Genomic DNA, 26,182 nt, shown 5'->3' with positions numbered 1-26,182 from the left:
TTGGGAACTTTGAGTTCTAGAGCCCAAAGGGCGGACAGTGGCAGTGCCTGGTACCTGTGAGCTTCAGAAGAAAGCAGGAATTTGTTTCAAGAGCCCGGCAGACTCTGTTTAGAAATAGCAAAAGAGACTAAGCTTCTCTCCTCTAGGTTTTAAATGGAATTCCTCCGTCAAGCAGAGCAAGTCTTGCTTTCCCTACAAAGATGGGATCTCTGCCTTACTTGATGGTTTCTTTTGTGCAACCTTGCTAGGCTGCTGTGCTTAAAGAATATTTGTTTTTAACTTTGCATGCTTCATTGTATAAACATAGATGGACATTCTAGCTACTGTACCTAATAAAATATTTTTTATTTTATTTTTTAAGTTTCTCAAGGCCTGTTGTCGTTTGGAGCTATAAATTACCAGCACCTTTGTGTATAGCGTCATCACGCCCACGCCACACTACTTAAAGGAGTACTTTAGAACCAATTATTAATTAAAAGCTTTTTGCCTTCACACCTGGGAAAAATACAATCTCTTTTTCTTTTCCTTCCACATCTCTGTTTGAATTTTTCTCTGGGGCGAAAGCTGCCTTGGAAGGAGAGATCATGAAAATTCATAGCTTTCTTGATGACTTTAATAAGGTAATGCTTCTCCCTCTCTTCAGTCGGTACCTTCTTCTGTGATCAAGAAATTTGTTTAAAACACACACACACTTACACACAAAGAAACCAAGATTGCTAGAGATTCCTTCTCTGTTATTCTTTCTTTTTTTTCTCAACAGCTCTTTTTAGCATTGTTCCTTTCATTATTTAATAAGAATACTCTGAACTTGAGCAGACAGCAGTGCCAAAGACAATCTGTTTTACTAGAAACTCAAAATCAAGAGCTTTTTGCTTTGTTTTCAAATCCCACTCTGAAAAATAAAAGGAACAAACTGTAGCTTGGTCATTTAGGATGTTCAGCTCAAGAATTTAAAAACACAGTTCAGCTGACTGGTTCCACTAACAGGAGCCACTACAAGAACTTTTGCTAGCACAGTGGGGCTTTCCTCCATCCTTAAACACACCCCTACACCCCAAATTGGCTCAGGGGGGTTGGGAGAAACTCCAGAACAGTGCGCAGGGGAGAAGAGGGAAGATCATTCCATCAGACAAGCAGGATGTTGGAGCAATCTCCTTAGCACTAAGTTGAATTTCTCCCAAAAAAGCTGCCTTATACTGCATCACTCACTGGTCTACGTAGTATAACATCATCTAAACTGGCTAACAGTGGGTCCCCAGGGTTTCAAACACAAGACATTTGTGGAATGCTCTCCCCAGAGGCTTGCACTGCATGAGCAGGAAACCCTCCCCCCGCACCTTCCAAAATCTTCTTTGATCGCTCCCCTAACCATCCAGAGCAGATTGGGGGAGTGAAAGGGGTCACATTTCACCAGCAGCATTGGAAGCCCTGGTGGCACCTGGGGCAGGTGCATGCACACCCCACTACACCATGGGAGCAGGGCATGCCATGGGGTGGGCTGGGAGCCAGAGCGATTATGCCCTAAATCAAAATAGCAATTATTATCATCAGTTGAATCATGCCCTTGCTTCAGCAGCCAAAAGGTTTACATGAAAACTTTTCTATGGTGTACTTAAAAACAAAATGAAAAAACCCTCTCTTAAACAGATCAGAATGGGCGCAAGCTACATTCAGAAACAGCTCCTGGATGCAAATTGTTTTTTCTCACTCACCAACCCCAAATATTTAGCTTCAAATTCACCTTGATATGAATCTCAACCCTAAAACATAAAGAGCCCCAGACGTCTCTAGAGACAGAGATTTTATTGATGTGACACAACAGAACGTCTGGTGTGTGTGTATGTGTATGTGTGTGTGTGTTTTAAAAAAGCAACAACCCAGAGTAAACCGTTACAGAAACATCAAAGCAACATGACACCATTCTCGCCTTGACAGCTCATGTGGAATGAAAAATTAGAGTGCCGTTGTGCATAGCCAAATCTAATCCGCCTAAGGGTGAACAGTTTGTAAATCAAATAATTTTGATTGAGGGTACACGGCTCTTCATTGTGGCAGGAACGCAGGCTGTTCGATTCGTCAGCCTGCCTTACACACAAACACACACTCATGTTAAGAAGCCCACTTGCAGCTTCCCCGACTGCGAAGCTGTTGAGCTGTGGAAGTCATTAGCTGTGGCAAGTAAGTAAGTAATTTAAAAATAAAAATAAATGGCAGGCAAAAGCTGCCAGAGCTGAGAAGCCAAATTTTCACTTGACAAAAGGAGTAATTAGCAAGCTTAATGACATCAGGAAGTTATCAGACGGAGGCACAGAGAGTATAAATAATGGATACACAAGAACTCCTGCCATCCCCAGGAAAGGCATCTTGGTTGTTTTTTTTAAAAAGGGATCTGTTAATGCGCTTTTCTCTTTGGCTTTCCACAGGAAAAGAAACTTGAAGCATCTTATAAACCCTAGAAATTAGCACATGGTGGGCAACGGGTAGGAACATAAGGAGGCAGTGATTTCTGTCCTGTCCTGTACTTGCCACAATCAGCACTGTTTACATTCTGCTACAGTTTGGCTCCTGCTAAATCCTGTTTGTCTCACTATATTATAACACAATTATTTACATCATTAATTTCTATGAATTTCAATGGAAAGGAAACATAAAAATAATGCAGCAAATCACATTTTTGCAGACTCAAAAAAGAAAAAGAAAGACCATAGCGAATTCCACTCATATTCACTGGCATGATTTCTGCTGCCAGCATCAGACAAACATGTACATTGTGTACAAAGCTAGTCTTGTTTTCAAAGTTGCCATTTCAGGTTTCAGGACAGGGGAGCTATGAGATTACAATAGTGGGACACAATTTCCAGCAAGGATCAAATAACTTGTCTTAGAGATCTATAGATATATACATATGTATTCAAGTTCAAAACTGATGGTTATTTTATGAGTATTTAATGTGGGGTTTCTTAATATCTAGGTCAGGGTTTCCCGAACTTAGGTCACAAATTGTTTTTGGACTGCTTCTCCCATCACCCCAAGCTAGCAGGCTCGGTGGTTAGGAATGATGGAAGTATATAATCCAAAAACAGCTGGAGACCCAAGTTTGGGAAACCCTGATCTAGGCAGAGGCTTTTCAATAAGGTTGAATGTGGTGCTGCCCCACCAACCCCTCAGCCAGCCCCCACCTGCCTGCCTTCTTACTCACAACCAATCCAGGGAGTGGTGGCCCTGGCTGTCAGCTTTCTCCTCCTCCCAGGTTTCAGTGTGGCCATTGTAGAACTAAGCAGGGAGGAGGATGGGAACAAAACTGTAATTAATCCCCCCCCCAAAAAAATTGGGTCTAGCTCCACCTGCTGTTTGGACTCCCTACCTTCTGCCCTTTCAGTCAAAACAGGCATCAGCCACCACTGTACCTAGGTGCTCCTGGAAAATAATTGTTAGGTCTGAAAGGCATAGCCCTCTTGGTATGCCATCCCTAACCAATTTCATCTCAGTTGTGCAGATGATGGTTAGGTCCTACTTGTGTGCTTCCCACTGACACCTGATTGACCACTGTGAGAACAGGATGTGGGACTAAATGAACCATTGGCTTGATCCAGCAGGCTCACATTGTTTTGTTATGTTGTTATGTTATGTTATGTTATGTTATGTTATGTTATGTTACGTTACGTTACGTTACGTTACGTTACGTTATTTTGTGTTGGTGTTATGTGTTAGAGTTATGTTACCTATGGTTTCCATGCAAAGTGGCAGGGGCATAGGAAGGGGGGGTGAAGGGGTGCGGTCCACCCCGGGTGTCATCCTTGAGGGGGGTGACAAAACGGCACACCGCAGGGGGTGGCACTTATCACGGGTCCTGGCCTGCAGCGTGCCCGAGCCAAGCATCTCTCCTGGGAGTGACGCGGTGGCTCGGGGCCCCATGCTGCCTGAAATGGCGGCGTGGGGCTTGCGTCCGCCTGGCAGACTCCGTGGGCAGCTCGCCACACCACCCCCTTGGGCAGATTGCCCCGGAGCCCCCATGTGCAATTGCTGCAGCGCCTCCGTGCACAGATCACCCTGCCCCCACCGCTCCAGGTGTCGGGGCAGTTAGCTATGGCCCTGCAAGGTGGTACTGTTGGGTACTGATTAGGGCTGGTCAGCCAAATCTCTACATGAAGCAACCCCTTGAAACTAAGCCATCACTTTTTCCCCTTCATCACTGCAATATGGCCTTACCAGCAGATCCCATCACCCTGGGGCTGAGCCAAGCATAGAGGAAGTGGGAAACTAAAAGCTGAGATAGGCTCCCCTGTTATTTTAGCTTCCTACTTGTGCCTCTATGCTTTGCTCAGCCATGGGGTGATGGGATCTGCTGGAAGGACCATACTGGAGGAAGAGAAATTGTGGGTGGTGGGGAGACTGTCTGCACTTTGGGAGGAGGCCAGAATATATAGTTGGTGGCTGATCAGCTGTCTTGATGTCCTGCGTCCTAGAGAAACTGATCAAAACATTCTGGTGGCTGCCATAAAGGGAGAAAATGTATAGGAAGAGGGTAGGCAATAAGACAAAAAGGATGGTGGGAAAGACAGGCTTGAGGTCAACAACTTGTAGGGCAGGAGCTGCCTCTCATAGGCTGGATTCAGCTCAGGAGCTGCTAGTTGCCCAATTCCCCAACTAAAATTATTTCTTCCCTTTACTCACCATCATAGTTGTCTCGTTTTAATTGTTTGATCAAGAAGTCTAAAGGCTCTTCCGGTTTATGGATAAGCAAACCTTGAAGCATTTCCTTTAAAAACAAAATTAAAAGAAATATTATTACAGTGGTACCTTGGGTTAAGTACTTAATTTGTTCCGGAGGTCTGTTCTCAACCTGAAACTCTTCTTAACCTGAAGCACCACTTTAGCTAATGGGGCCTCCTGCTGTGGCTGCGCTGCCAGAGCACGATTTCTGTTCTCATCCTGAAGCAAAGTTCTTAACCCGGGGTACTATTTCTGGGTTAGTGGAGTCTGTAACCTGAAGCGTATGTAACCTGAGGTACCACTGTACTACTACTATTATTATTACTGTTACTGTCTGCATACACTCCATACATTTGAAGTGCATGACTTCCCCTGCCCAGGAATTTTTGGAACTGTAGTTTGTTAAAGGTGCTGGGATTTGTAGTTCTGTGAGGGATAAATTGCAGTTTCCAGGATTCTTGGGGGGGGGGGGAGGTGTGTGCTTAAATGCTAATGGTGAGTATGCAGTCAATATTACTATTGGTGTTTATTAGACATTAAACATTTCTTATGCAAAAGTCTCTAAGCAACTTTTGGAGTTTAAAGATAAAACATATTATAAGATTAAAACATTCCTTTAAAAAAGAACACATACAAGTCACAAGAACATACAAAAGAACCTACTCCTCCAAACAGCTGTGGTATATAGAAAATCCATCTCTCCTGGCTCTCTGTCCAGTTGAGCAGAGATCTAGAGTGTTTGTCCCTGACAGTGGGTCATCAGGACAGATTAGGTGCTGGTCTACCACCCACCTCACTATCCAGCAGTCTCCCTGCATGAACTGACAAAGGTGGTCTCAAAAGCAGTACTGAAGGGCTTTTTTCCCCAGGTGGAACTCACCAGAATTTAGTTCTGGCACCTCTCATGTGCACAATGTTACCATTATAAGAGAGCAAGGGAGGCATTCGTGGTGAGTTCTGGCACCTCTTTTTCTAGAAAAATAGCACTGGGTGCTGATGACTCCCAGTCTTTTGGTTCTAGAAGACTTCAACATCCTTGTCCAAGGCTATTAAATTGGGATGGAGGTTCAGGACTTCAGGGCTGCTGTTCCAATATGTCATTGGCCCATCCACACTCTGGATCTGGTTTTCTTGGCTGGGCAGGAAAAAGGTGGATTGGATTTAAATAGCAAGTGCCTGCCCCTTATTCATTCTCATCACCAAGGCTATACCTGCAGCTGTGGCTGACAGCCAGCAGAGGCCACTGTGGCCTTGCCAAATTAGCCACAACTCTGCAGGTCACCCTGCTGCTCCCTCTGCTCGGATTCAGTTGCCCAAAAAAGGAAGGAACAAGAGGGGGAACAGTAGGGTTGTCATATTTCAAACAGTGAAAATCCAGACAGAAAAGCTGTTGACCTTTTTTTGGCAAATTTGTTGGCAAAGACAACAAACATATAATCTAATGTCATTATCCCTTGGTTTAAGGCTGCATTCTCTCCACATTCACCCACAGTCACTTTAACGTCTCTCTCTTGAAAGTTGGTTACAATTGCCAAACAAAATGAAGAGAGTAAGGCAGTTAGGGAGCTGTCTATTTTTTTATTTTTTTTATTTTTTGCATTTTATTTTCTATTATTAAAACCACCAGGTTGCCAATAAAACCACGATCATTGGTTATCATCCCCAAAGATCTAGCCTGTAAACTTTGAAAGGAAGAAAGAATAAATGGGGAACCTCTGGCCTTCCAGAAGTTACTGGACTCTCTCCCACCATTCCTAACTATCAGCCATGCTGGTTGGGGCTGATGGGAGTTGGAGTGTAATAATGTATGGAGAGTCAACAGTTTCTCTGCCCTGATCTAAGAAGAGGCATTCCCTCATCTCGTGAGGGAATGACTCTTCTAAATAAAGGGCTTCTTCCATCTATTGCGTGCTACTTCTTCAATCAGGAATGGGGACCTGTAGCCTTCCAAATATTGTCAGACTACAACTCCTATCATCCCTGAGCATCAGCCATATTGAGTGGGATTGATGGGAGTTGGATCAAAATCTGGAGGGCTACAGATTTCCCAGCACTGGATTATAACTGCCCTGATGCTCCAGTTCATTAGCCAAAGTTCATTATCCTTTCTCCTTATTGTGGCTGGGATCCACAAGTTAACAATAGATCACATGCTTCTGCTTTATATATAGGCAGCAATCATTTAGGCAGGTCCAAATGATGAGCGATTACCAACATGTGAATCCTTTTGAACCTGGAAGAGGAAAGAACAGTGGCAGGGTGGTGCTGTGGTCTAAACCACTGAGCCTCTTGGGCTTGCTGATCGGAAGGTTAGCAGTTCAAATCTCCACAATGGGGTGAGCTCCCGTTGCTCTGTCCCAACTCCTCCCAACCTAGCAGTTCAAAAGCATGCCAGTGCAAGTAAATAAATAGGTACTGCGGCGGGAAGGTAAACGGCATTTCTGTGCACTCTGGCACTCATCACGGTCCTCCGTACACCAGTAGTGGTTTAGTCATGCTGGCCACATGACCCAGAAAACTGTCTGTGGACAAACGTCAGCTCCCTCGGCCTGAAAGCGAGATGAGCATCGCAACCCCACAGTTGCCTTTGATTGGACTTAACTGTCCAGGGGTCCTTTACCTTTACCTTTTTATGTGCACTCCACTCCAATGACGTGTGTTGGGGCTGGGAATGGAACCACTGTGCAAAACAGCCATTGCCTGTACAATTATTTATTATTATATATTGACTATTGTGATGAATTATATTTCTCTAACTTTTTTGTATTTTATGGATATTATAGGCAGATCCACACAATGTATTTAAAACTTATTTCTCCCTTCCCAAAGAATCCTGGAAAGTGTAGTTTATTAAGGGTAGCTGGACCTGTAGCTCTGTGAAGAGAAAACTACACTTCCCAAGATCCTTTGTGGGTGCAGCTTATAACAATCACATCACCACCTTCAGGCTCATAACACTTTTTCAATAAAATAAAAATGAAAGAGCAAATCACCAGCGCTCACTCTGACCTATAAATGCAGGTTGGACAAATACCCTATGCTAATCTAGCTACTGCATTTCCCCAGAGCAGGAATGGGGGAAATGAAATACAACTCCCATCATCCCTCACCATTACCAATGCCAGCTGGGGCAGATGGTAGCTGGAGTCCAACATAGGTGGAACGTCCCCCTTTTGCCCTAGAGCATGCTGGGAACTGTAGTCTAATAGGCTCCCTCTCCCTCGGTGGTTGCCGGGAATTATCGAACTCTCACATATCCCGTCCCGCTCGGACAGCTCCTTTGTAAGTTTTATATTCTGCGGGCCGTTTATTCCCTTCAAGTCGCCTGCGCCAAGCATCCCCTCACCTGCATAATTTGGTGGAGGCGGTGTTTCTCCGCGTAGAGCCCCATCTGCGGAGGGATATGTATAGGTCTCTTAGTAGCGTCCATGGCTGCCCTAGCAACAGCTCGTCGCTAAAGGAAGAACGTCACTAGAGAGTGACGAACCCATGGCCGCCAGATTTGGCATCACCCCCTCATAGATCTAGGCTTGCTAGTTCGTGCAAAGGCAGTGTATGTCATCAGATAGCGACGAAGTTATTTTCTCCATCACACTCCCTGCACCTTTAAAGAGACAGTAACGGCTAACTGGTTACAGGATTGAGATAGTTTCTAAATCAGTCCATTTACCTCATCGTGTGAAAAGGACTACACATCACATTTCAGCTACTCATTAAGACGCATAAATATAGATAGATAGATAGATAGATAGATAGATAGATAGATCTAGATAGATAGATATACCTGTGTGTGTAATATGTATCGTTCTGCTAGGATAACTAAAGCATCACTAACAAAGAAAAAATGCGCACACACAAAAAACAGGGAAAGGGGAAGGGCACATATCTGCATATGTTAATTCATTAGTATAAAAGCAAATTTAGACATAAATACTATATCATAGAATTTTATAGTTGGAAGGGATCCTGAGGATCATTCTAGTCCAATCCGCTGCAATGCAGCAATGTGTAGCTTCCCCATTCAGGGATTGAACCTGCAACCTTGGTGTTAATACCACTATGCTCTAACCAACAGTTGGTTAGAGGATATGGTTACGGAAGAAGAAATATCTCAAAATAATAAGAAAGACCATGTTGAGGTGACTTTGTGCCTGCTGGGTGTGGTGTCTAAGTACTCCCTCAGATATCCATAAATGTTTTTATTTGGTAGCCTCAGTGGCTAGAACTGCTTTATACCAACTGCAGCTGGTTCAACAGCTACAGCCATTCCTGGACCACGAAAGCCTTGCCACAGTTGTTCATGCATTCGAGACTGGATTACTGTAATGTACTCTGTGGCGCTTCTCTCACACTTGCCCCAGAAGTTGCAGTTGGTACAGAATGCTGCAGCATGATTGCTGACAGGAGTGAGGCCTGCGCTCAGAGAGCAGCACTAGAGATTGTTTAGAGTGGCAGCACCTACACTTTGGGACCCCCTGCCTATAGATATCAAGTGGGCACCTTCACTGTACTCTTTTTGGCAATTGCTAAAAACCTTCTTGTTTAGACAAGTCTACCCAGATGCTTTAAAAGTTGAGGTAATTTTACCTTGTTTTAGTACTTTAACTTTCCTATGTTATGAAATATGGTTCTGATTTTTTCTTGATTTTACCATTTAATTTTTGTAAACTGCTTTGAGGTTTTTTACAATCAAGCAGTGTTAAAACTTTATGAAATAAATAAAGAATAAATAATTTATTTCTGGCTGGGCACCCAAGTTTTCCCCTCCCCCCATCCCGACTGATCCATGGTGGACAGAAGATTCAGCAGGTACTTCTGACCCCCATTTTATACTCACAGCCATCCTTTGAGGCAGGTCAGGCTGAGAGATTTTGGCCAAGGTCATTTATGAGTTTTAGTTACAGATAGGTAGCCGTGTTGGTCTGCCATAGTCAAAACAAAATTTTTTTCCTTCCAGTAGCACCTTAAAGACCAACTAAGTTAGTTCTTGGTATGAGCTTTCGTGTGGATGCACACTTCTTCAGATACACTGTGTATCTGAAGAAGTGTGCATGCACACAAAAGATCATACCAAGAACTAACTTAGTTGGTCTTTAAGGTGCTACTGGAAGGAATTTTTTTTGTTTTTATATATGAGTTTTGTGATAGAGTGGGTCTCTGATCCTGGCAAGCCCCATCCGTACTATACATTTAAAGCAGTATCAAAGGCGGAATTGATGTAGAGGAGGGGACGAAGGGTGGCGCTTTGTCTTTAAAAAGCTCAATAAATTTTTAGGGGGGTTCCTTAAAAAAAGCTCAACAACCTTTGGGGTGTCCTGACTTTTTACTTTTTGAAACATGGCAACCCTAATTATACTACTTAAAACAGCCATGGCTTCTCCCTCTCCTGATTGTTCAACCATTATGGAAATTGAACAAATCTTTATTCTGCATTAATTATTAATTATTATACACTTTAGGAGAGGAACCCCACCTCCCAAAGCAGGCTAATGTTCACAAGAAGGTTCCATGGCCACAAAAAGATGGGGAACGGAGAGCCTTTTCGTTATTCCCGGGATTCCCAGGAACCTTTTGTTGTTTAACCTGTTTCGAGGGAGAAAAAAGAATGGAATATCCAGGAAGCAAGCATGGCTGGCTAGCTCCCAGCGCACGAACCCTTTCGCTATCACTTTTTGTAATTTTGCACTGTAAATTCACATTACCTTCCTGCAACAGACTAAAGAAAGCTCACATGGTGAGCGGGTCGGGGAAGAAGAGGTTCCCGGTCGCTTGTCCCCACAGGTAGACTACATCTGAGCGTGGAGGCTCCACTGGGAGCGCGGCGCTTCGTCCAAATCCTATCTCCTCGCACTCAAAAATATCTCCAGAAAAAGCAGCCGACCCCCTCCTCTCCCAACTGTAGGTAGGTCGGGTGGGACTGGGACAGGGTAGGATGGGGTTGGGTGGCCCTGGACAGGGAGGCGTGCCGGCTGCGTCAGCAGAGCCTCCCGCAGCCACGTGCACACGCGTACACACACCCCGGTTGCCCGGGGTGACGCGTGTAACAATTGCTCCGGCCGCTTGCCTCCAGCAAGGAGCCGGCGAGTGCCAACAACAGCCAGCGCCCGCGGCGGAGGCGGCTTCGGGACATGCACAATCGGGGAAAGGAGCGGAGGGAGGAGGAAGCCTGAAGCTGCAGTCGGAGAGACAAGTTAATGACATTCCTGTCTCCGACCTACCTCACAGGGTTCTTGGGAAGGCTGCGGAGTTGACGCGCGCGCTTTGCGCTGAGAACATTCTAAAACGGCGTTTGAACGGGAAAGGGGCCGGAGGTCAGTGTCAGAGCGGCGTCGTGGCAGACAGAAGGTCTCAGGTTCAACCACCAGCATCTCCCCTACCGGGCTGATGGGAGTTGCAGTCCAAAACATCTGGAGGGCACCAGGTTAGGGAAGCCTGATCTAAGGCACACAGACACACAGACCCATCTCTCTGGGAAGAACTGCAAAGCCCAGAAGGGCACCCCACTGGTTTGACTCAGTTTATTCAGTTGGTCTCCAGTTCTCAAACTTGTGTGCCAGAAGAGAACTGTAAATCGAAACAGGTTAAACAACAAAAGGTTCCTGGGAATCCCGGGAATAACGAAAAGGCTCTCCGGTATGTTGCTGCTCTGGGCTGACATTCAGTCTGCATCTGCTAGGCCTAGGTAACTCTGCTCGGTCCCTGAACCAGGTATATCTCTCTCATTCAATACCTCCTGGTGCAGGAACAAAGCAGATTTGCTTGCTCTAAGAGGTGGGTGTCTATTGTGTCTCTATACAAGTCACTCTGGGCCAGTGGCGTAGCGTGGAGGGTGCAGGGGGGGCCGGCCGCACCGGGCGCAACATCTGGGGGTTAGGGTTAGGGGGCACAAATCCACAGGTTAGGGGGCTCAAATCCACGAGTTAGGGGGCACAAATTACTTGCCTTGCCCCAGGTGCTGACAACCCACGCTACGCCACTGCTCTGGGCTGCTCTGGGCTGACCTCCTTCAAATCAGGGGCAGGAGATGTTCGAAACAGCAACTTACTATTTTTTGTTTTACTGTTTAGTTTTAACTTTTATTGTCATTTTTCATAACAGAACGGTTGCAGACATAAGCAAATGCAAACAGCAGCAAAAACGATGGTAAAAATAATTAAGGATACTGAAGAACGGGAGGGGGGAACAACATAGTGTGCAATGCAGCATAGAACAACTATTGCATATAGAAGAGTCAATTTAGTGCTCAATAAATTTAGTTCTCTGAATGTTTAGCTTAGAAATGTGCATGATCCTCCATGCTAGAAAAGCCACCACCACTTCTAGAATCCTGTCTCCCCCAATAGGTGCAAGCAAGCAAAGGTTAGCATCAGCTGCAGGAGCCCCTCATTCCAACGTCCATCAAGCTAGCCTTTGCGTTTAATGACCAGGAGGAAATCTGAAGTCACTTGGGCCACTGTTTTATGCTAGCCAAGAGGAGGCTTCTGTCCCCTCGGTCTTTTCATGGCATCACAGTTGATGCATTGCCGCATTATGTTTACAATCGACTCACTAGGGTTTATGGCACCTGATTGTCAGTCAGTCTTTCCTGGACTGGAGGTCTGTTTCTGCTGTATCATTACAACCATATTGACTTACTGTTTGGGGATCAGGGGCTGCAGAGTTAGATTGTGATATATCTTTCCCACTCTCCCTTTAAACACACACACACACATCTTGCAACTGGGCTCTTCTATGGCAAGATAGCTTCGGGTGTTCGCAAATGGATAAGCACCAATAATCGAACCACCTGGGAAGTTGTTAGTGTTAAGATCAAGCTTCTCCATCAAATGAGAAGATGGGTGGGATATGAAGCAAACATATATTTAGAAGATTGCAATCTGCTGACTGTATATTCAGAAGTTACGGGAGGTAACCCGGCATGTGGGGGAAAGGGAAAAAACTTATTCCACACTCTTTATCATTTTGGTCACACTCTAGCATGACCAACAGACAAAACTCAGGATGGGGCTGTTTGTTATCCTTATTTGTTGTTATACTTCCACCCCACTTTTCCTCCAAGAAGTTCAGCAGTGTACACAGTTATCCCCCTTTTATCCTCACAACAACCCTGCAAGGTAGGCTAATAATTTGATTTATTTATTTTTTTGTATGCCACCCATCTGCCTGGGGTGCCCCAGCCACTCTAGGTGACTTCCAGAAAAATATAAAAACACAATAAATATTAAATACTTCCCCATACAAAGCTGCCTACACATGTCTTCTAAAAGTCATGTAGTTGTTTATCTCTTTAACATTTGATGGGAGGGCGTTCCACAGGGTGGGCGCTACTACCAAGATGGTCCTCTGCCTGGTTCTCTGTAACTTTGCTTCTCACAGTGAGGGAACTGCCAGAAGGCCCTCGGTGCTGGACCTCAGTGTCTGGGCTGAACAATGGGGGTGGAGACACTCCTTCAGGCATAATGGGCCAAGGCTGTTTAGGGCTTTAAAGGTCAGCACCAACACTTTAAATTGTGCTTGGAAATGTACTGACTCCATTTTGGAAACCTATTTTGTAACTAAGTATTATTACCTGCATACCACTTTGAAGTATTTGCTGCCTGCATTGAAATGTAAGTAAACCGTATTGTTTTTACTAAAACATTTGGTTCAGTCTTAATGGGGACAGAGGGAAGAAAGCTCAGCAAATCAAAAATAAAGAGGGATAATAGGTGTAATTGTCAAATCCTTATCTTCCAGTAAGCTGCAAAAGCACACAAGTATTTTTACTCTGCTAAAAGGGCTTCATAGCCTGTTTACTTTCTTCCACACACATGGGACAAGGGGTTTAAATTTTAATTTATGGATTTAATCCTCAATCCATCCCCATCAGGGCTACTGTGGGAATTAAATGAGATGGGGAAGTATCATGCATGCTATCTTGAGTTCCTTTTGTGGGGAGGGGGGAATATAGGCTATAATAATTCAATGAACAAATAGGTAATAAAAAGTACTAGGTCTAATTCCATTCAGATAGTGCAAGAGGACAATGCAGGTGTCAACATTTATGCAGGTAATTATGAAAGGAAATAGCGATCACACTATAAGGCATGTACTGGCTTTATAAAAGCCTGTTTGTTTGTTTGTTTGTTTCGTTTCTATACCACTTTATATTTTGAAGAAAAATCTCAAAGTGGTTTACAGAATATTAAAACATCAATAAAACAATCTGAGGAAAGTAAAATTTAGAGTATACAGCCAAAGCAACATAATTAACAGAAAACTAAAATATCTTGAAGATTTCAAAATAAAACTACAAAGGAGGTCAACTACAGAATACATATTTAACACAAACAAAGTTGACAAAAAAATCTTAAACATTTCAAAATAAAGCATTGCTAAGGAAAGTCAAATATAAAATGCACATTTAAAACAGCATAATTAACAAGAGAATAAAATATTATAAGCATGACACGGCTGTTAGGCAGGCACAAAAAGATGGGGCAAAAGAAATAGTTGTTGTCAGGCATAGCGATGTCCCTCTGGTCTCACAGGAGCCTCTTTAGTAGAACTGGTGAGTCTGGGCCCTACCCGCTAAGCCAGATGGAAAGGGCCTTGCAGGGAGAGGCCCTTTACGACTCACAGCTGGGTGAAGAGATTAAACAAATGTCTCCTTGTTTCTTCCAAATCCTAGGAGCAGGGGAAAATGAATGAAATCAAGGAGAGCCTGCGGAACATCGAACAGACTTACAAGATCTTCCAGCAACAGCAGTTCACCTTCATTACTGCACTGGAACACACCCGAGAGAATGCCCATGACAAAATCAAGCCTGTGTCAAGCATCGGACAGGTATGGAGAGATCCCAGAACTAGGGGATGAGGGAGAAATCCAGTTCAGGCCATAGCTCAGTGGTAAAGCATCTGCTTTGGTTACAGAAGGTCTCAGGTTCAAACCGCCATGGCATCTCCAGGTAGGGCTGGGAGAGATTCCTCCCTGAAACCTTGGAGAGTCGTTGCCAGTCAGTATAGACAGTGATGTACCAAGGGCCTGACTCTGTGTAAGGCAGCTTCCTAGGTTTCTCTGTTTTTACAGGTGACTCTACTTAATGCATATTTTCCAGTGCGATTTTGGAAAACAAAAATGCAGCCTCCCTTCGAAATCTGTGCTTCTCTGAATTGTGTGATGCAGGTCCAAAAATGTGCCAAGAAATTATGAACATAACTAGGGTGAAGAGTGCATAAATGTACATTATATAAATGAAAAGTGCATGCAAAATGCATCACTTTAGAGGAAATTCATATATTTAGACAAAATTGCATATATATTAGGATAAATTTGCATTAAAATGCTTATAAATTTTCATGAGGACTTAAAAAAAATAATTGCAAACTCATGGTGAGAATTGAAACCAATATACTGAAATGGACAGATTCGCCCATCCTAGGTTATCTCCCGCTTGGACTACTGCAATGCACTCTACGTGGGGCTACCTTTGAAGGTGACTCGGAAACTACAACTAATCCAGAATGCGGCAGCTAGACTGGTGACTGGGAGCGGCCGCCGAGACCATATAACCCCGGTCTTGAAAGACCTACATTGGCTTCCAGTATGTTTCTGAGCACAATTCAAAGTGTTGGTGCTGACCTTTAAAGCCCTAAACGGCCTCAGTCCAGTATACCTGAAGGAGCGTCTCCACCCCCATCATTCTGTCCGGACGCTGAGGTCCAGCGGAGGGCCTTCTGGCGGTTCTCTCATTGCGACAAGCAAAGCTACAGGGAACCAGGCAGAGGGCCTTCTCGGTAGTGGCGCCCACCCTGTGGAACACCCTTCCAGCAGATGTCAAAGCGATAAACAACTACCTGACATTCAGAAGACATCTTAAGGCAGCCCTGTTCAGGGAAGTTTTTAACGTGTGATATTTTATTGTATTTTTGGTTTTTATGGAAGCCGCCCAGAGTGGCTGGGGAAACCCAGCCAGATGGGCGGGGTATAAATAATAAATTATTATTATTATTATTATTATTATTATTATTATAGTTTTTTCTCTTCCCCCTGATTTCCCCTCCCCCTATTAATCTTTATTAAATTTTAAAACACATAAAAATTAAAAATTACTCCTGTCTAAACAAAAAACAAATAAATCAAGACTTCCATAGTGTATACCATTTCTAAAACATATCCATTATGGATGTTTGAGTGCAAAATAAATTAAAGATTCAAACATTATTTGCTTTTTTAGTTAATCATGTAAGAAGGAAAGGAGAGCCTATGTCAACCAAACCTTCCTATATATCTTTACTGGATTTTGGGGGGAGGGGGGAGGACTTATACAAACACAAAATAAAGACCTGAACCAATGGACCCAAATTACAAAATAGGAGATTTAAACTAAACATTAGGAAGAACTTTCTGATGGTAAGGATTGTGGAAAAGACTCACTTGGGAGCTGGTGGATTCTCCTTCCTTGGAGGTTTTTAAGCAGAGGTTGGATGGCCATCCGTCAGGGATGCTTTAGTTGAGATTTCTGCATTGCAGGGCGCTGGACTAGATGAAACTTGGGGCTCCTTTCCAACTCTACAATTCTGATTCTAGGAACAAACATAGTATGCTAACTAAAACAAAACATAGACTTGGTGTCTACTCCCAAACTCTAGCATTCCAATCATGGGTAGGGAAACAAAGGCCCCGGTGCCGGATCTGGCCCAATTGCCTTCTCAATCCGGATGGTCTGGGAACCAGCGTATTTTTATGTGAGTAGTATGTGCCCTTTTATTTAAAATGCATCTCTGGGTTATTTGTGGGGCATAGAAATTTGTTCATTTATTATTATTTTTTTAAATATAGTCCGGCCTCCCACAAGGTCTGAGGGACAGTGGACCAGCCCCCTGCTGAAAAAGCTTGCTGACCCCTGATTACAATGAAAGCAAGAGAGGTGGAAACAGTTTCACATCTTCACGGTGAAAATTATAAACCCTATGTGCTGTTTTCTTCTCAACAACCATAGTTTTCAAACCAGCAACCAACAGTAGTGTTTGGGAACCGTATCCAGCAACATAGATTTTGGGTTCACCTAGCCTTGAGTGCAATTAATAAATCCTTTGGCCCATTGAAAGGAATGCGGTTAATCCATCATAACCATCTCTTTTTCATAGATGATTGAGGACATACTGTCCTGCGCTGCTCCTTGGTAAATCTGGAATCCATAATGTATTATAGCAACAGCCTTTTCCCATCTCTCTCTCTCTCTCTCTCTCTCTCTCTCTCTCTCTTTCTCTCTGACACACACACCACTTTCCCTCACCCCACAGTGTGCGTCCCCATGGTGTAACTATAACTTTGGAAACCGCCTATTAAAAATAATGGCTATGTGTCAAAAGTGGAATGATGAATGAAGACCCTGCCTCTCCCTCCTTGGGGGAACACACAGATTCTTTCTGAGTTGTACTAACGTGGAAAAATGTGTCAGCTCTTAAGTGATCAGTCTTGGAATATTTCTCTTTTAAAAATAAATAAATAAAACGACCTCATTTTTCACACTTCCAGTTCGCAATAACATTTAGACCTGGGGAAGGGGAGTCACATAATAAGCATTCCACTTGAACAACATGCTTTTTAAAAAGCAGGCTGATCTCTTGCTAGTCATTTCAAAGTTATCCCTTTCCCAAGGGAAGCCTTTACAATGTTTACAGAGTAGTCTTTTAAAAAAAAGAGAGGAAAGTGCTACGGAGCCCTTTATTCTCTTTGTGATAATCTGCTTATTTACAAATGTACAGTTAAGGCAGAAGTGCAGAAACAAGCAGACAGGAGGTACCAAGCAACAGCATATTGTTCCCTCCCCCAACCGAATCCAAATATTTGTTTCTTTCTGGGTCGCCATGTATATTTGTCCCCTCCTACCTGCTCAAATCCATTTTTTCTTCGCCTTCTAATGCTCCATGTATACTCATACTCTAGATGTCCAGAACTTTGAAAGGTAATTTTTTGAAAAGCAAGTAGTTCTTGTTCAGGTGTGGCATGTCCAAACAGGAACTAATTTCTGTTCATCTTCATCCCTCTGCAAAACAAGCAAGCTCAGTTCAAGTTCATCCAAATGATCTTCGGCAGAAAGAAGAAAAAACAATATTCAGAATGTTGCAAGCTGATCTGCCAAAGTATTAAATATACTTAAGACTAAGAAAAAAAATAAAACACACGCATACAGTGGAATGTGAACGGCTTATTTCCCTCCAAAATTATTATATTTTTAAGTTAAAGGCTGAATGAGTCTAAGAAGTTAAAAACACATGGTCCGTCTAGCTCCCCACAGACTGGCAGCAGCCCTCCAGGGTTTCAGACAGTCAGCCTCTCCCAGCCCTACCTGGAGATGCTGGGGACTGAACCTGTGCTCTGCTGCTTCAAGTCATTTGCAGCAGAGGCTGAAATAAACAGGGATATTAGAAGCTGCCTTTTCACTGAATCATATTTTTGGTCCATCTCGTAGTAGTATTGCCTACAATGATTGGCAGTGGCTCTCTAGGGTTCCCAGCCCTACCTGGAGATGCTAGAGATTGAACCCAGGACCTTCTGCATGCAAAGCAGGTGAGCCACAACCCTTCCCCACAGGACACCAGATTGCAGACGACTGGCCTAATGTGTAATACATATGTACTTAAGTCACAGGTAGCCAATGTTATTGACTACATTCCTATCAGCCCCAGCCACCCAGCCCAGCCAGCATGGTCAGTGATCAGGGAGCTAGCCCTGAACGTGGATGATGGGAATTGTAGTCCAACATCATCTGGGGACCCAAGGTTGGGGAAAGTCTGCCTTAAAGTGCTGCTTCTTTATGTCCTTTAACCTCCCCACTTGTAAGTTGGGCCACACACACTCACAGGCCTACTAAGCCGGGCTGTCGTAATAAGGTTCCCCAAGATAAATAAGGTACTTCAGACAAGCACTTTGTAGTAGTAGTAAAGCACAGGTGTGAGGAATCAGCTAAAGATTCTTTAACAACCAGGAATGGTCAAAGGTTCAAGCATCTGCCTTCCACCTTTTGGGAAGGAACGGGCATCCTCAGAGACCCTACAGCAAGTAACATGCACAGTTATTTTGATCTATTCCTTCCATTAGGGAATGTACGTGGCAACAGCTCTCCATCTTGGCGGTGTGGCCGAGCTCAAAATCTGGTGGGGCCACTTAAAAAGGAAGGTGGAGGGGAGTTCACTCAGACCTGCCTGGGCAACCTTGGCCCTTTTCTGCTGAGTCTGTCATCCCGGGACTCAATTAAGCAGAGCCACTACGAGTGGCTTCTGTTGCGCAGTGAGCTTGCCTGTCCACTAACGGCTGACCCGAGACTGCCAAGCAGCCAATTGAGGATACAGATTTGCAGCAGGTGACCGGCCTGAACCGGATTGAAGCCAGCAACCTCTGCACCCCATTATCTTTTCCCTGCAACAACCCACCCCCCACCCCCATCCCACCCTGTTTGCATTCTCTTGCGTGGAAAAGGCAAAGTAACAAAAAAATATAAGCACAGGAGGTGACAGTATTTGTCTCCAAATGATTGTCAGGATTGGAAAATAACTCTTTTTTGCGGGTTCAGTGTCCTAGTTCCTGGTAGTTGTCCTGGATTTAGGTAGAACTGTATAACTCTATTTTATTGTTTTTGTTTTTTGTTTTTTTGAGTATCATTTTATCCAAGGCACCTAGATTATTTTGCTTGTTTAAAAGCATTTATATACAGCTTAGGAAAATAGGAAGCTGACTTATACTGAATCAGACCTATTGGCCCATCTTGCTCAGTACTGTCTACACTGACTGGCAGCAGCTCTCTGGGGTTTCAGGCAGGAATCTCTCCCAGAGCTACCTAGAGAAGCTATTGAGGATTGAGCCAGGGGCTTTCTGCATGGCAAAGCAGATGCTCTGTCACTGAGCTACAGTCCTTCCCCAAAGCTTAATTGTTCAAAAATCTCTAAGCAATGCATACCCTAATATAGATATATCATTCAAACACAAACTAAAACCAGAAAAACTGCAAGCTTCTTTGGAGAGATGAAGGATCTCTGGCTGCAGCCATCATGCATACATTGGCAGAGAAGGCTGGGTTAAGCCCCATCCAAACAAGGAAGGAGATGAATCACACAAACTTTGGCTGTGTGTTCCAGGAACGTTTTCCAAAGCCCATTAGGACAGGGGTATGGAACTCAGGCCTGGAGGCCAGGTGTACCCCCAAGGCCACTCTATCTGCCTCTTGGACACCCCCCTCCCAGAGCATGCTCCCCGATAGCCCTGCTTTGCATCCTCCTTGAATGCTTTCGCCTGGCCATAAAAGCATCCTTTTACTCTGAACCTAAGCCTCTTGCCTACCTAATCTCACACTCAATTAAGACTACATAGAACCTTTATTCTCAGTAATGATGGAACTCACAGGTGGAGAATACCTTTCTTCTCTATATATCTTTATTATTTGTAAAGGGAATATTTGTATAAGTGAAAAAACTTTACTATCCCTTTGGAGTTGCGCTGTGTCTTTGTACTTTTGTCCTTGGAGGCTGTGATGATTTATGGTTTTACACTTTTGACTTTGTTTTCTTTCCATTTTTTTAACTTTGCACTTGTTTTTTCCGTTAACATTAAAAAAAAAAAAAAAGAGCTGCTGATTCTGAAATTCATATAGACTTCCACCATGTTAGCTCCAACCCTGCCCTTGCCAGTTGGTATAACTCACCCTCCTTCCCCCTTGTGTGTCCGGCAGGTGCAGACCTACACGGACCATTACTGCAACAACTCCACTGACAAACGTATCCTGCTCCTGTTCCTCAGCATCTGCAGCGACTTGAACAAACTTTGCCAACGGCTGGAATCCCTACACCCTGGTAACAGTGTCACCAATGCCCTCTTGGACAAGTGCAAAACATTGGTGAGCCACAGCAATGACCTCAGTGGGATCAGAGCCAAGTAGGTATTTATTTGTAGAGCATGGGCTGGCTGGGGCTGGTGGGGGCTATCACCCAAAACATCTGGAGGGAGCCAAGTTGGTTAATGCCATCATAGCAACATAGGAAACTGCCATATGTCTTGTCCTTCATCTGAAAACAAAGCAACATTCCAGTCCCCATTATTCTGAACAGCAGCATAAAAAGCGGCTATAAACCAAGTCAGACCCACTGATCCATCTAGCTCAGTATTGTATACACTGGCAGGCAGTGGCACCCCACAATTTTGGGCAGGAAACATTCTCAGCCCTAGCTAGAGATTGCAAAGACTGAACCTATGGCCTTCTGTATGAAAAGCTGGTGCTCCACTACTGAGCTATAAGTGCTCCTGATGAACACATGAAACTGCTTTATACAGAGCCAGACCTTTGGTCCATCTAGCTCAGTATTGTCTACACTGATGCACAGAGGTTCCTCAGGTATAAGATGAGAGTATATCCCAGCCTTCCTGGAGATGTCAGGAATTGTACCTGGGATCATCTGCATGCAAAACAAGATGTTCTGTCACCGAGTTGTGGCATTTCCCCTGAAAGCCAGGATTCCAGTCCTGATGGTTCTGAATTAAAGGATGATTTAAATAGGCATGTAGGGAGCTGCTTTCTGCTGAATCTCCATCTAGCTCAGAATTGTCTAAACCAGAGCTTTCCAAACTTTTCAGGTTGGTGACAAACCTTTTAGACAAGCATCATTTCACAACACAGTAATTCAGTTTTGCTAGCAAACCGGAGGTTAAACTAACCCCTTTCCAGCCCCAGGAGGAGGGCACACCTACACACTGCAGCCGACACACAGTTTGGAAAGCTCTGGTCCACACTGACTAGCAGCACCTCTCCAGGGTTTCAGAAGGGATGCCTCCCCCAGCCCTAGCTGGAAATGTCAGTGGGGCTTGAACCCGGGACTTCCTGCATGCAGAACAGATGCTTTACCATTGAACTACAACCCTTCCCCCATAATTAAATAAGATTCCAGTGCTCCTGGTTCTAAATAAAAGGATCATGTATATAAGAAGTTGTCTGCTGAGTCAGATCATTGTTCCATATAGCTCAGTCTGCACTGACTGGCTGAAGCTCTTCAGCTTTTCAGGCAGAGATCTCTCCTGCCTCTACCTGGAGACACCAGGAATTAAACCTGTGAACTTCTGCCCATAACTGCACTACAGCCCTTCCCCATTATATAAAAACATAGGAAGCTGCCTTACATTGAGTCAGACCATTGGGGTTCATCTAGCTCAGTACTGTCTACAACAACATCTTTTAACCTTGGGTCCCAGATGATGTTTGACTAAAACTCCCATCATCCCTGACCATTGGTCATGCCAGCTAAGAATGATGAGAGATATAGTCCAACAATAACTGGGAACCCAAGGTTGAGAAAGACTGGTCTATACTGACTGGCAGTGGCTGTGTAGTGTTCCATATAGGCAGCTCCCCCAGAACTACCTGAAGAGCTTCACTCAGAGATCTAACTTTTTGAGACACATGGAGGAAGAGGTGTATTACACAGAAGGGGCCTGGCTTTCCCCTACTCCAACCTGTTGTCAATTCAGGGAGGAAGGCCTACAAATAGTTGAAGGGGGGATTGTTCTGTAACTGCCACAGTAGAGTAGTGGAAAATTTAAAAGTGCAGGATCCCCTTTTGAGATTATGAAATTATCTTGTAAAATTATATAATAATGTTATATAATAATGATGATGATGATGATGCAGGATGCATTCCAACAGTCGGTGCAGATTTCCATGTTTTCTGTGCATAAACACAGCCAAATGATTTTGAGTGCTTCAGTATCTTATTTTGGAGTGACTTAAGTTGTGTTTTTATTGACATTCCATTGTACATAACAGAACTAGTATATCCTTCTCTTAAAACTGAGGAACCTTTTCCCAGTGTTCCTAAATGCTCAGCTTTTAGGACAACTCCTTGGTGTCCTTCCAGTGCATCTTATCCAGAGGGACCCTAGGAGACCATCCTCAGTAGCTGACTCACCTCCTTTCACTCTGATTGGCCTTCAATCAGCAGCACAAAGAGGCTTTTTATCAGTGCCAGAAAAGTTCCCCTTTTATGCTGATTGGATAGCTCTAGAATCCTGAAGACAAGAACTGTTGCAGAAATAGTAATGGGTTTCAGGGCCACTCATGACCAGGGCTGATGAGGGTGGAGGGGAAGCCAGTACAAGAGGGTCAGAAGGTGACCCAGGACCTGACTATATTGCATATATTTTTGTCTTGGTTGTATCATTATTTATCCATTGTTTCTGACATCCATTGAAAAACCGCTTGCAAACTTATGCTTGTGAACCAAGCATTCCCATTTATTTCAGACTCTGTATGAACATTAGCTTCTGTGCATTGACAGTAGGACAACAAAGCCTCATCTTATTATGCACAGTCACCTCTGTATGTTTTCATAAGTGAATTCTGTGTGAATACAACAAAGTTGTCGCGTGATGCACATCATGTTGCCTTACATGTACAAGTTCAACATTTAAAGTATTTGGTTAATTCAGCTGAGATCACATGGGTGCTTCTATTACTGATATTAGCTGTTGGGACCTTACTGTTCTCAGCTGGCACATGAATATTATACAGTGGTACCTCAGGTTGAGTACTTAATTCGTTCCAGAGGTCCGTTCTTAACCTGAAACTGTTCTTAACCTGAAGCACCACTTTAGCTAATGGGGCCTCCTGCTGCCGCCGCGCCGCCGCCGGAGCACAATTTCTGTTCTCATCCTGAAGCACAGTTCAGGTACTATGTCTGGGTTAGCAGAGTCTGTAACCTGAAGGGTATGTAACCTGAAGCGTATGTAACCCGAGGTACCACTGTATTTATTATTAGCACACACATGAGATCACACGTTTATTTTTATATCCCTTGTAAAGATTTTTAGCCACTCTGCCCTTGCTGGAGGCTGTGCAAAAAATAAAAATAAATCAAAAATAAAAACCACCAGGGCGCAAATCTTCTCTCAGTGGCCCTGCCCACGACCCCAAACCACTGAACTGCCATTGACTGTACCAATGCCTTTTGGCCTTCTCCTCCCCGCCACCCCCAAATGTCCAACAGGTACCCTCACGATGTGGTGAACCACCTCAGCTGCGATGAAGCCCGGAACCATTACGGCGGTGTGGTGAGCCTCATCCCCATCGTCCTCGACAGCATGAAGGAGTGGGTGGCTCACACTGAGAAGCTCCCGCGGAACATGTTACACAGTGTGAGTGCCCGGAAGGCCGCCGTCTACAACCAGGCAGAGCTGCCCGTTCGCCGTGTGGGCGACCGCGACCACTTAGGCCGGCCCGCTTTCATCACCGAGGGCACTCAGACCTACATTAGCTTGACAGAAAAGGCCAGGGAGAGGGAGGACAGGAGGGTTAAGCTAAAGCAACTGGGTGGCCTAGGCAGGGCCATCCGGAAGTTTCTCGACGGGCCCTGGAGACCGCCTGGCAAACACGCATTTTAAAAAAAGAGAGAGAGAGTAAAGACCAAAAAAAGAAAAAGAAAGCAGCCTGCTCGCTTAGCATCCGGCGATTAAAACAGTCTCCCTATATTTGCTTCAGTTATGCCCTTTCCTGAGGGGGAAAAGAAAGAGATACATCTGCTTTGGTAGCGACAAGCATGATCTATCTTATCCCTTTCTTGGAGCAGGTCACCCTCAGATGAAGATACTTTAGCCTACTCAACAGTGTTCGAGTAATCCCAGCTTTAGAGCAGACCAGGCCTACAGAATTAATGGCCTACTGTGGTGAAATTAGGCCACCACCAAATACTGGTGTGGTGTCCGCCAGGCACTTAATGATACCTCAAGTTGTGGGGAAGCAGGGGAAGGGTTAGTGGGTCACCATATCAGAGCACAGGGTTTTGATTCACCTTGACAGCTGCCCCTCTTCTGCACTTCTTATAGGCTTGAGTGTTACATGTCTGCCCAGTGTGAACCTCTGGCCAAATCATAACTCTAACATGGGTTACTTATTTAGCTGGGGAAAGAGGTGGTAAAACAACCAGAGAAAGGAGGATCAATCTACACATTTTTGAGAGGGTGGAAATACCCTTAAAAAGAAACAAAAAACTTGTACACCCACTTAGAGCTCACTACTACCTGGCACCAGTTAAACCAGGATACACTGAGTTTCTGGAAGCACTGAATTTGGTTGAGTAAAGCTTTTTGACATACAGAAGGAAAAGCACAGGGCAGGAGAGGAGTATTTTTGTACTTAAGTAAGATTCCAGGTCACCTCAGGAGACTTGGACCACTTTTCAAGGCAGAATTGCACTAAAAAAAAAAAAAATTAAGCACCTCTGGAAAAATGAGGGCTTGACTTCTCACAGAAACATAAAAAAGAGGGGAGAGGGACACATTTCCAGCATACCAGGCTCTCTCTCCCTCTTGCAAACTCACACCAACTTCTACCAGGGGTGGGGTAGGGAGTATCCATTGTTTTCAAGAAATGGAGCATTTTAACTTTAGATCTTGTCAGTACAACTCAACTCCTTTTGTCTGATTATTTTTCTTTCCCCTCCTCGCAGGATCCTTAGCTCCTGTTTTTTTGCCTCTTGCCGGAAGATGCTTCTGAATAAAGCTGTTTCCCCTGCAAGTGCAGCTCGTTGCTAGAATTATAGAGGTGTTTTCGTGATCAAATTACTAAAGGAAAATTATGCTGAGCCCGGGGATGGGGGTGGTAGAGAAGGGACAGGCAAACCTGAACCCCAGACCCAGGACTATTCTCACCCACATTTTAAACCTATAAATCTACAACATGGTACCCCCACTTAATTAGAACTTGACTTTTTTCATCTCCCCAAGGTACACATTGGAAATCTAGGCCCGAATCCAGTTCCTAGATTCTTCCCAGACACCCTCCCTCTACTTCTTTTTGACTGTCCCATTTGGAGATTCCAGACAGGCAAAGGAATTTCATCACACAGTGCATCATTAAACTATGGAACTCCTTCCCACAAGAGGCAGTGATGGCCACCAATTCTGATGGCTTAAAAAAAAAAAAGATGAGATCATGGAGAACAAGGCTATCATGACTACTAGATATGTACACCACTGTGTATCAGTTGCTGGAGGTGACAAGTGGCGAGAATGCTCTTGTGCTCAGTTCTTGCTTGCTGGCTTCCCACTGGGGCATTAGGTTGACCACTGTGTAAACAAGATGCTGGACTAGATGTGTCGCTGGCCTGATGCAGCAGCCAGGCTCTTCTAACATTTTCTGTTATTCTAACATATTCTGTTATTCTTTTCAGAATACTGCATGACTTTAAACTTCCTAGCCTGGGATAGTCTGAGCAGAAAGGTGGGTTTAAAAGCTGCAATAATAGGGGGAGAATGGTAGAAACAAATCCCAGTTCTCTGCAGGGGAGACTGGCCCATTAGGGTGAATGGGGCACTGCCCCACCAACATCAGTCTTCCCTCAGCCACTCCCCACCTAGCTGTCTTCTTTGTTTGCAACCAGTTCAGGGGGTGGCATTTCCTGTCAGCTTTCTCCTCCTCGGTCTGTGTGTTGCTCTTGTAAAACTCAG

The 26,182-nt window shown here is 44.3% G+C and overlaps 2 protein-coding genes and 1 long non-coding RNA gene across 11 annotated transcripts in view; 1 reads left to right on the top strand and 2 right to left on the bottom strand.

Moving 5' to 3' along the window:
- AK8 (adenylate kinase 8) overlaps positions 1–10,698 on the bottom strand; it is a 99,291-nt gene extending 88,593 nt beyond the window's left edge. Inside the window, exons 1-2 of one of the 4 annotated variants that reach the window (XM_083721411.1) lie at positions 10,416–10,698; positions 4,675–4,759 (exon numbers count right to left, since the gene is read on the bottom strand). In XM_083721411.1, coding sequence (XP_083577537.1) covers positions 4,675–4,756 — 82 coding nt within the window. In that variant the 5' untranslated portion in view covers positions 4,757–4,759; positions 10,416–10,698. Of the gene's footprint in view, positions 1–4,674; positions 4,760–8,059; positions 8,222–10,415 lie in introns of those variants that run through there. The other 3 variants (XM_083721412.1, XM_083721410.1, XM_083721413.1) reach the window with 3 other exon arrangements.
- Positions 10,699–10,724: 26 nt separating this feature from the next.
- SPACA9 (sperm acrosome associated 9) lies at positions 10,725–25,250 on the top strand. 6 transcript variants are annotated; one of them, XM_083721454.1, is made up of 5 exons: positions 10,725–11,346; positions 14,384–14,539; positions 20,424–20,626; positions 23,725–23,872; positions 25,183–25,250. In XM_083721454.1, the coding sequence occupies exons 2-5, from the start codon at positions 14,396–14,398 to the stop codon at positions 25,189–25,191; spliced, it is 504 nt and encodes a 167-aa protein (XP_083577580.1). In that variant the 5' UTR covers positions 10,725–11,346; positions 14,384–14,395; the 3' UTR covers positions 25,192–25,250. The 6 variants fall into 6 exon arrangements, with proteins under 6 accessions (XP_083577580.1, XP_083577577.1, XP_083577579.1 ...); XM_083721453.1 differs by having other exon boundaries at positions 10,766–11,024; XM_083721452.1 differs by having other exon boundaries at positions 10,782–11,134.
- Positions 13,408–18,303, bottom strand: LOC310836346. Its single transcript, XR_014560022.1, has 3 exons — positions 17,588–18,303; positions 16,130–16,278; positions 13,408–14,379 (listed from the first exon to the last, which is right to left on the bottom strand). It is a non-coding gene; the product is annotated as an uncharacterized lncRNA (long non-coding RNA).
- Positions 25,251–26,182: the final 932 nt, after the last annotated feature.

Source organism: Podarcis gaigeae (assembly GCF_964106915.1).
Source record: "Podarcis gaigeae genome assembly, chromosome: Z".
Lineage (NCBI taxonomy): Eukaryota > Metazoa > Chordata > Lepidosauria > Squamata > Lacertidae > Podarcis > Podarcis gaigeae.
This window is presented reverse-complemented; position numbering and strand designations above follow the sequence as displayed.

Bases quoted from the DNA above. Each gene is read 5' to 3' on its own strand.
- SPACA9 (XM_083721451.1), top strand. From the start codon at position 14,396: ATGAATGAAATCAAGGAGAGCCTGCGGAACATCGAACAGACTTACAAG. The intron at 14,540-20,423 runs GTATGGAGAGAT...TGTGTCCGGCAG, and splicing joins CTGTGTCAAGCATCGGACAG to GTGCAGACCTACACGGACCA. The intron at 20,627-23,724 runs GTAGGTATTTAT...AATGTCCAACAG, and splicing joins CTCAGTGGGATCAGAGCCAA to GTACCCTCACGATGTGGTGA.